A 9,167-nucleotide genomic window follows, 5' to 3' on the forward strand; every position below is an offset into this window, starting at 1 on the left:
ACGTACGTGGGCCGAGGGTCACTTTGGTCACTTACTTCCAAAAATAGATTTTTGGTCATTTAAAAAGTTACATTTTCCATTTTAACACTTCTCAAGTCAATTTGATATCTGATTCGGCTCTAAACTAGCCTTGGGTCTTAGAGTTTGCGCATCATTGGGGAACGAGAGTCCGAGTTGTAAAGGGTACAAAATGCAGTGTTTACACATCCCACAAAACATCTATATCCTCTACTATCTCCATACTTCTCAAGTAATATCAAACACTCATACTAAAGCCCTTCTCCTAGAAGGCACAAATACTTCTTACAAAAGCCATTCTTATGGAAGGCACAAAACTATCTTACAAAAGCCCTTCCCATGGAACGAAATACTATTCATAGCTTCATTATAACTTAAAAAGCATTATCAAGGGTAAATTCATTTAAGTGCATGATAAACGGGGCAAATTTAACCAGTCTCTACACACAGCTGGACATTCTCTCCCTTCAGTTGCATCCATTTTTTCCCTTTCAATCTCGAAGTTATCATGACATGCTTCTTCACCGCTGGAGTCATTCTGCTGGAACGCTATCAATTCACCTATGCTATACAGCTGGAGCTACAAACCATATAAAGATAAGTCACCAAGTTTCTATATCTCTAAATTTACATTATTGAATACCTGATTATTTCACCTTTAAATACATATTACTTTATTTCAACTAATATTACAACTATTAATTAAAGCTATTATATCAAACACATTATTTATTATTTTAACAATTATCATGATTCTTAGACTTTGGACTTTACTCATTTTGTAGGCTTAAAAATACCTCGGAAGCCATTGGACTATATGGCCCAATGTTGAGTTCCGGACTCCCCATACTCACCACGGGTCTAGCAAAGGCATCCCTCCAGTAGACAACATGTGGCTGCGCATCGAAAAACGACCTGCCAACACATATTTCATGAGGTATTGAGAACCACTATACCAACCTTTCGGGTTAAACAAATTCGTTAGATTGATACTAAATGTACCTACTTGCATATACAAATTTATTAGAATATTGTCCTATTTTTAGTTTTCGTTCATTGTGCCATATTTATTTTCGTCGATCCACTCATCAAAGTTCTAACTTTTGATAACTAATATAAAAAAAAAGAAAAATTTCTAGTTATTTTAATTGATAAAATTTCTTATTCTCAAATAAGAAATCTAGGATTCTACTTCACCTACGCTAAAAACCAACATTCTGACTTAGCCAATATTAGTTTCAGAATTAACTTATACTGTTATACAGTAAATTGGGGGGAAAAAAATCTTTTTAGTGAATAAAAAATGAATACTTTTTTACCAAAATAAAAATGACGACTTTCTAAAGCAAACAGATAGTGGACTTTTTGTGCCATATTCAATATCGTCCCTTCACTTACCAATCTACATTTTGACTATTTGATATTAAAAGATCAACAGTCTGACCGAATCAATAAGTATCGGATCCAACAAATAGATTAAACGGCAACTTTTTGACCAAAAAAAGAGAGGAAGACTTTTTTTTTTTTTTGGTTAAAAGTAAACTGCATTAAGAACTAACAAGTCGAAGAGGCTAGAGTAGCGGCTAAGAGCGTACATTACATTAGTACGACCCAGAAGCATCTGAATTAACAAAAATATAAATTTCAACACTCTTCAAGGCAAAGAGAAAGTGGACTTAAAAAAAAGGATAAAAACAAAAATATAAATTTCAACACTTGGCAAAGAGAAAGTGTACTTTAAAAAAACGGAAAAAAAAAAAGAAAAAGAAAAAGAGAAAAGGGGGCATTCCGAGAATCGAACTCGGGACCTCTTGCACCCAAAGCAAGAATCATACCACTAGACCAAATGCCCACTCTGCTTCAATAAGCCGCAAAGGATATCAATAACGATAATATAGGACCTTATATAGATTCTACCACATAAAAACTGATAAGTGAAGGTTAATACTCGAACACAAATCTTTCGTTTCTACAAGGTTTGGAAGAAGTAGATAGGCAGCCTTAACCACCAAAAAATTAAACTTATTAATCATGCACAAAAAAGGTTAAAAGTTAAAACAAATGAAAAGAAAGAACTTAATGCTGACAATAAGAAGGGATTAATTTGTCATATTTTGGATGAAAATAGCTTGGAAAGACTGGTTGGCCCTCCTGAATCAGCAAAACTAATATTACAAACTTGTTATGAGACCAGAAGATGGAGCATTTAGATGAGGTGCAAGAAATTGCAACAAGATGTTCTCTAGATCATAGGCATTGCCATGCATTTAATTGAGCCACATAATATTACTCTCAATTTTATAGAATAAAAAAAAATGTTAGAAAGAACCATCCTATTAACACACAACACCCCCCCCCCCCAAAAAATAAATGGCACTTTTATTAAATCCCTCCAGCAAAAGGATTCGAACTGCTCCCAGCCCATCTTGAAATGTAAAATTTAACTGAAAATACATTTTTTTATTGAATAATTAGAATCCAAAATGTATTTTGCATGTTTTTCTCCACTACAAGTCCATGAAAAACTTTCTACATACCTCTTCACGTTCTTGTTTACTGAAGGGGCGGAGAACATAGTTGATGGAATCCATCTTCCCAGGAGGCCTTCCAATACCTAGTAAAAGTTACCAATTTAATGAAAAATTGGTTATAAAAAGATTTTTAGCAACACACACACACACACACAAAATGGCAATTATCTTAGTGCTTTTAAGCGCATACCAATTCTTAAACGAGGAAAATCACGGTTCCCTTTGAAGTGATCAATGACACTCCTCATCCTGCAAGGGAAAGCAATTAATAAGAATTAATTTTAATAGCCTTTTTTTTTTGGGTGGGGATGTTGAGATGTAAAACTATCCTTACAAGCAGCCATTCATGAAGTAAAACAGATACTAAAACACAAAAGGATAGATATATTTTAACAGTGTCCTGAGTCCAAAAAATTGGGAATTGTCGTGTTTGACACCCTGGTGTCTGAGTCATCCCAGTGGGTTAGTGGCCTCAAGGCTCAGGTGTAGAATAGGAGATTTTATTTACTCTTCTTTTGTTTTCATTTTAATATATTTTATTACAAAGCGCCTTCTTTTCTAGGAATCCTAATGATTAAGTAAAACATCAATCAATTTGATTGTCCTAATATTACTTGTAATGAAAATCTTAACCTTAATAGACATGTTCAATCTTTTGGACCCAAAACCTCTTTTTGCCCCCACCCCCGGCTGCGCTGCCACAAGCTGCTTCCAGTACGGGGAGGATTGTGGTTGGGACAATGGAGAATTTTTCACATCTTTACTGTCCAAGAGGAGACAGAATCCTAGAATTATGTGCACAGTAACCTTGGTCTTCAGGTGATACAAAAGGTCTATCTTTTGACAAAAAGCCTGAGACTGTGTGCAATAAAAAGACTAAAGTTCACTTTACACACCCTATATTTGGGTTAGTTGTCATTTCAGTCCTTTATGTTCAATTCAGTTTCATCCATAATATTTTTCATTGTTTTCAATGTTGTCATTCAGTCCATTTCCATGAAGGACGGGGCTGTCAAATGGCAACCAAGCTCAAAACAATATAGTTTTATTAAACCACGTCAGGGGAAAAAAATCTATATAGCTCACCCCACTTTCTTCCCCCCCNCCCCCCCCCAAAAAATAAAAAAAATAAATAAAACGTGTATAAAACCATTGGATTTCTAATGAAAAATATTACAATGTCCTTGTTAAGAACAAAGCATAATATTCCTAATAAAATTATTGCTATAACTTTCTTTCAAAGAATGGATGTCTCTGACCCACCATGGTGCCTTCCATATTTCCTTTTTCCCAAGGTAGCTTGGAAATAATGTCTACTAATAGTTACTTCATCTGGAAAATCATAAAAGCAATGTTCAGCTACTGAGATGCACATTCTTCTTCATGAATAGGACCCACCTGTCTATGATCACCAAAAATTCATTGACTTATGCCGAAGGTTAACCCAGTTGTTCCAAGGGTTTGGCACTGTTAACAAATGTGGCACTTTTATTAAATCCCTCCAGCAAAAGGATTCGAACTGCTCCCAGCCCATCTTGAAATGTAAAATTTAACTGAAAATACATTTTTTTATTGAATAATTAGAATCCAAAATGTATTTTGCATGTTTTTCTCCACTACAAGTCCATGAAAAACTTTCTACATACCTCTTCACGTTCTTGTTTACTGAAGGGGCGGAGAACATAGTTGATGGAATCCATCTTCCCAGGAGGCCTTCCAATACCTAGTAAAAGTTACCAATTTAATGAAAAATTGGTTATAAAAAGATTTTTAGCAACACACACACACACACACAAAATGGCAATTATCTTAGTGCTTTTAAGCGCATACCAATTCTTAAACGAGGAAAATCACGGTTCCCTTTGAAGTGATCAATGACACTCCTCATCCTGCAAGGGAAAGCAATTAATAAGAATTAATTTTAATAGCCTTTTTTTTTTGGGTGGGGATGTTGAGATGTAAAACTATCCTTACAAGCAGCCATTCATGAAGTAAAACAGATACTAAAACACAAAAGGATAGATATATTTTAACAGTGTCCTGAGTCCAAAAAATTGGGAATTGTCGTGTTTGACACCCTGGTGTCTGAGTCATCCCAGTGGGTTAGTGGCCTCAAGGCTCAGGTGTAGAATAGGAGATTTTATTTACTCTTCTTTTGTTTTCATTTTAATATATTTTATTACAAAGCGCCTTCTTTTCTAGGAATCCTAATGATTAAGTAAAACATCAATCAATTTGATTGTCCTAATATTACTTGTAATGAAAATCTTAACCTTAATAGACATGTTCAATCTTTTGGACCCAAAACCTCTTTTTGCCCCCACCCCCGGCTGCGCTGCCACAAGCTGCTTCCAGTACGGGGAGGATTGTGGTTGGGACAATGGAGAATTTTTCACATCTTTACTGTCCAAGAGGAGACAGAATCCTAGAATTATGTGCACAGTAACCTTGGTCTTCAGGTGATACAAAAGGTCTATCTTTTGACAAAAAGCCTGAGACTGTGTGCAATAAAAAGACTAAAGTTCACTTTACACACCCTATATTTGGGTTAGTTGTCATTTCAGTCCTTTATGTTCAATTCAGTTTCATCCATAATATTTTTCATTGTTTTCAATGTTGTCATTCAGTCCATTTCCATGAAGGACGGGGCTGTCAAATGGCAACCAAGCTCAAAACAATATAGTTTTATTAAACCACGTCAGGGGAAAAACCCCCCCCCCCCCCCACCCCCCCCAAAAAACCCGCCTTTTTTTCACCATGACCAGCTGTGCCCCAGTCATCATGGCCAACAAAACCACCATGAGTTGCCAAACCTGTCACGAAAAACCCACCCAAATTTTGGTTTTAATGGGGGACTGAATAGATTTTTGAGTGGAAATAGGGAGAGAGAGATTTTGGGATTAGGTGAGATATTAGTAGTGAGAATCTGGTGTGTGTGGGCTTTTAAATTTTGGTTAAGAAATTTGACTTAGTTAAGTAACAACAATTGGAGGTTGATTTACTGGGATAGTAAAGTAACAAGATGGTTAATGGTGTAAGGTCAAGGCAAGTGAGATTGAGAGTGGCTTTGATGCACATAGGTGGTTGTGGTGAGGCAAAAGAGAAGCTGCAATTAGGTTTACTTTGAGATGAGAACCTTTTTTTTTCTTTTGTCTTTTTGAAGAATATTTTTGACACATTTTTAAGGGGGGGGAGAAGGAATTTGAACTCTAAATGTCTTCATTGGAAACACAAGGAAATGTCATTTGACCTAGAGGTCATTGGCTTCTTTTCGAAGGAATTGAGAGATTTAATATTTGATGACTTGTATTTTTTAACTGACATGACATATTTTATATTTTTAATTGAACCAATTGTCACACATTATAAGGATTGCATGCTTATATGGCATTTAACTGCCACATTAATCACAGTAATAGACAAAAAGATAACATTGAAAGTGTCAAACATTAGGGATGAGAATTGAAAAATTTTAAACATAAACAAAAATTGAAAACTAACCCAAACATAAAAGGGTATAAAGTAGAGTTTATTCAAATAAAAGTGCAAACTCTAAAGAACTATATTCAAGAATGGTAACTATCTTTTCTATAAGATGCTGAATTATATCCATGAAAGATTATGTATCAGCAGAAATATAACACTATAGTGGCATAACAATCACCCATTCTTATCAAAAAAAAAAAAAATCACCCGTTATGTCCTCCATGTCCACCTTTTGGCAATAGCCGCAATTTTGCAAATGGCAAATCTAAGTCATCAAAAATCTGTAGAAGAAAATCAGAAATTCAGATTGAACAGAAAAATTGTGAATCAGAACTCAAGAAGATCTACAAGAAAATAAAGGTTGTGAGAAAGTGCATGTAGTAGACAAGATGTTTACCACGAGAACTTGCTTTAACGGAATTTTGTAATAAGAAACGATAGCCCCAACCTTCACCAACCAATCCTCATCAAAACCATAGGAAAATAACTGGAGGAGAGAACTTGATAATTAATAAATATAAAAATCTTTCAGATAGCTTACTTACAGACTCACCACTTGCATTCATGAAAGTTTGGGGTTTAGCAAGCATAACAGGAACATCTCCAATAAAACCTGAAATATCAAACCGTATTAAATTCAACACTAAATATATAAGCAAACCAGTTTTTAATCCACTGATTTCTGCTCAACAAACATCATGAGGAACTGCTTAAAACCTATCATTTGCTAAGGCTTAAGGTGGTATACCCTGTGCAGTGGATGTTAAGCATGTTAACTCTGATATCGAGGGAAATCAAAACAGGATTGGTTCTATTTAGAATCTCTGATAAGACAAGATTCATCATCAAATAAAAATTAAAAGAAACCTAGACAATGTTAAGTAGGAATCTTAATCTAATCCCCATGTTATATCAAACTGATGCAATGCAATCATAAGATAGAAGAACCAGAAACCAGTTAAATCCTGCATCAAATGTTTATTTCCAACATTTCCCCCTTCCTAGAAATATATACTAAAAGGAAGGTTCTATCATCTATAGAGAACATTATGTGAATGATGATTAAAAAAAGGAATATTTCTAGCACCTTCAAGCATCTCACAAACATGAAATATGACAACTAGACCACAATTATCACAAGAATGATTGTAGTAAGATACACAAATTGTCACACTGCGTTAACTTGCCTATCGATTAATAAAGCCAAATTCATCATCACAATCATTGGCTGTTTAATGGATTTTATATGTGCAATCACTTAACCCAAAAAGTTCAAAAAGAAGGCAAACCTTTTCCTAACAGAGCTTTGAAGGAAACACTGCTTATTGATATCCCTTCAGCTTCAGCTATAGCATCCACCATCTCAAAGCCCACCTGCACAGAATCCTATCTTATTATAACCCCATACACTACGAACCCAATGTACTTAAGATAGCTCTAGCTCACTTCACCATATATCAAGAACCATGTTATGAAAATTGCCAATAATGCTTTCTGTTAATAAATAAGTAAACAAAACTAGTGCCCAACCTCACGCATATCAGAAACTTTTGTGATAACTCGAATGCTGGCAACCCCGTTTAACCAAGTTCGAAAATTTAAGATACCAGCTAAAACTATGAATTCCATCCTAAGGACCCCTCTCATTATAGTTAGGATTTTTTTCCCCTAGTTATTGGTGAATTACACACGTACCACCCACGACCTCATTCTTCACCCAATTATTGATTATTATGAACATAACAAGTGCCATTTGAACTAGAGCTCATTTTTCGCTTTCTCTCCAATCTCTTTATAGTAATTTAAACTTAAAATTCCATTTACTTGTCATATTATCATATGATCACAACAAAGAACATTGCAACTAAATTTAAAGTTCAATAAAACACAGAGAGAGAGAGAGAGAGAGAGAGAGAGAGAGAGAGTACGGACATTGTGGCGAGTGGATTGGAACTTCTTGCCGGGGTTACCGAGGCCGACAATGAGCCAGGGCTGCTGCTTGGGCTTTGGGGACTCTACGACCGGTCGTTCAGTGGGCGAAGAAGCTGTGGTGGTTGTCGATGTCGTTGACATTGACATTGAAGCTGAAGAAGAAGAAGAAGAAGAAGAAGTAGTCCAATTCGATAAAGACAAAGGAGTTATTAGGGTTTTGTTACAGTTAAGGTTAAAAGAACCAAACCAACGGTAGCAAATAGGAACAAAACGTGTGGTGGTGGTGCTGATTGATGATATACTACTGAAACAACCACCGAACCCAAAACTCATACTTCCTTTTCTTAAAATTGTTGAAGAGGATGATGAGAGAGAGAGAGAGAGGGTTTTGGTTTTAGTTTTATTGACGTTTGAATTGAGAATGTTTTTGAAACCCTTCTTTGGTTTTGTTGTGGTTCAAAAAAGGTTTTTTACTTAAAAGCAAAAAAAGATTGAGACGCCGTTGCCGGGGATCGAACCCGGGTCACCCGCGTGACAGGCGGGAATACTTACCACTATACTACAACGACTTGTTGGCTTCTCTTTCTACACTTATAGAATATGTTACGTTGCAAATATAGCTTACTTTCAGCCTAAGTTATTTTCGATTATTTTCAGCTCCTCGCATGGTAATTGTAAATTCAAAAATACACATAATTTGAATTATAAATTCATGGTTAAGAATAGCCAAATCAAGATATCCATTAATCTAAATATAAACAGTTTAGACATATAATTTGATTCTTCAAAATAAATACTTCATAGAAAAAATAAATCAAAATTAAAGTATTAAGAGTATAACAAATAACAATATACCTGTGAATATTTAGATCTAACTCAAACTCAACAGAAACTCTAATTTTCAAATTGAAAGACACTAGTACCACCCAAAAAAAAATAAAAAATTGATGGGAGGCGTGCTTAAAAGCAAAGCATGTTTGTTTATATTTTATATATATACTTTTTTTTTTTTTTTTAAGAATTCTATTAGGCTTCTGGCTTAGATTCCGCAAAGTATTGGGTTATTTTATTTTTATCATGACTAAGTAGAACCCATTAGTTTTATATAAGGGTTGTAGCAGGAGTGTAAGTCTGTTAGTATTAGGGGTAAGAAAAACTGTCATGAGAATTGAAAAAAAGAATAACAAACTTGTACATGTA

At 34.9% G+C, this 9,167-nt stretch overlaps 1 protein-coding gene, 1 long non-coding RNA gene and 2 other non-coding genes across 4 annotated transcripts; all 4 read right to left on the bottom strand.

Annotated features, from left to right (window-relative positions):
* Positions 1-1,798: 1,798 nt before the first annotated feature.
* TRNAP-UGG (transfer RNA proline (anticodon UGG)) lies at positions 1,799-1,870 on the bottom strand. The gene has a single exon. It is a non-coding gene; the product is annotated as a tRNA-Pro (tRNA).
* A 519-nt stretch (positions 1,871-2,389) lies between these two features.
* On the bottom strand, positions 2,390-3,625 carry LOC136071085 (uncharacterized). The gene is made up of 3 exons (XR_010632394.1): positions 2,740-3,625; positions 2,556-2,632; positions 2,390-2,462 (listed from the first exon to the last, which is right to left on the bottom strand). It is a non-coding gene; the product is annotated as an uncharacterized LOC136071085 (long non-coding RNA).
* A 53-nt stretch (positions 3,626-3,678) lies between these two features.
* On the bottom strand, positions 3,679-8,400 carry LOC112013838 (peptidyl-tRNA hydrolase, mitochondrial). Its single transcript, XM_024046221.2, has 8 exons — positions 7,968-8,400; positions 7,325-7,409; positions 6,581-6,648; positions 6,433-6,483; positions 6,243-6,316; positions 4,380-4,438; positions 4,196-4,272; positions 3,679-4,102 (listed from the first exon to the last, which is right to left on the bottom strand). The coding sequence occupies exons 1-8, from the start codon at positions 8,298-8,300 to the stop codon at positions 3,989-3,991; spliced, it is 861 nt and encodes a 286-aa protein (XP_023901989.1). The 5' UTR covers positions 8,301-8,400; the 3' UTR covers positions 3,679-3,988.
* Positions 8,401-8,464: 64 nt separating this feature from the next.
* TRNAD-GUC (transfer RNA aspartic acid (anticodon GUC)) lies at positions 8,465-8,536 on the bottom strand. The gene has a single exon. It is a non-coding gene; the product is annotated as a tRNA-Asp (tRNA).
* Between the last annotated feature and the right edge of the window lie 631 nt (positions 8,537-9,167).

Source organism: Quercus suber, unplaced genomic scaffold, assembly GCF_002906115.3.
Source record: "Quercus suber isolate HL8 unplaced genomic scaffold, Cork oak 2.0 scaffold_284, whole genome shotgun sequence".
NCBI classification, from domain to species: Eukaryota; Viridiplantae; Streptophyta; class Magnoliopsida; order Fagales; family Fagaceae; genus Quercus; species Quercus suber.

Bases quoted from the DNA above. Each gene is read 5' to 3' on its own strand.
- LOC112013838 (XM_024046221.2), bottom strand. From the start codon at position 8,300: ATGAGTTTTGGGTTCGGTGGTTGTTTCAGTAGTATATCATCAATCAGC. The intron at 6,317-6,432 runs GTAAACATCTTG...TTTCTTCTACAG, and splicing joins CGTTAAAGCAAGTTCTCGTG to ATTTTTGATGACTTAGATTT. The intron at 4,273-4,379 runs GTATGCGCTTAA...AACTTTTACTAG, and splicing joins TTTTCCTCGTTTAAGAATTG to GTATTGGAAGGCCTCCTGGG.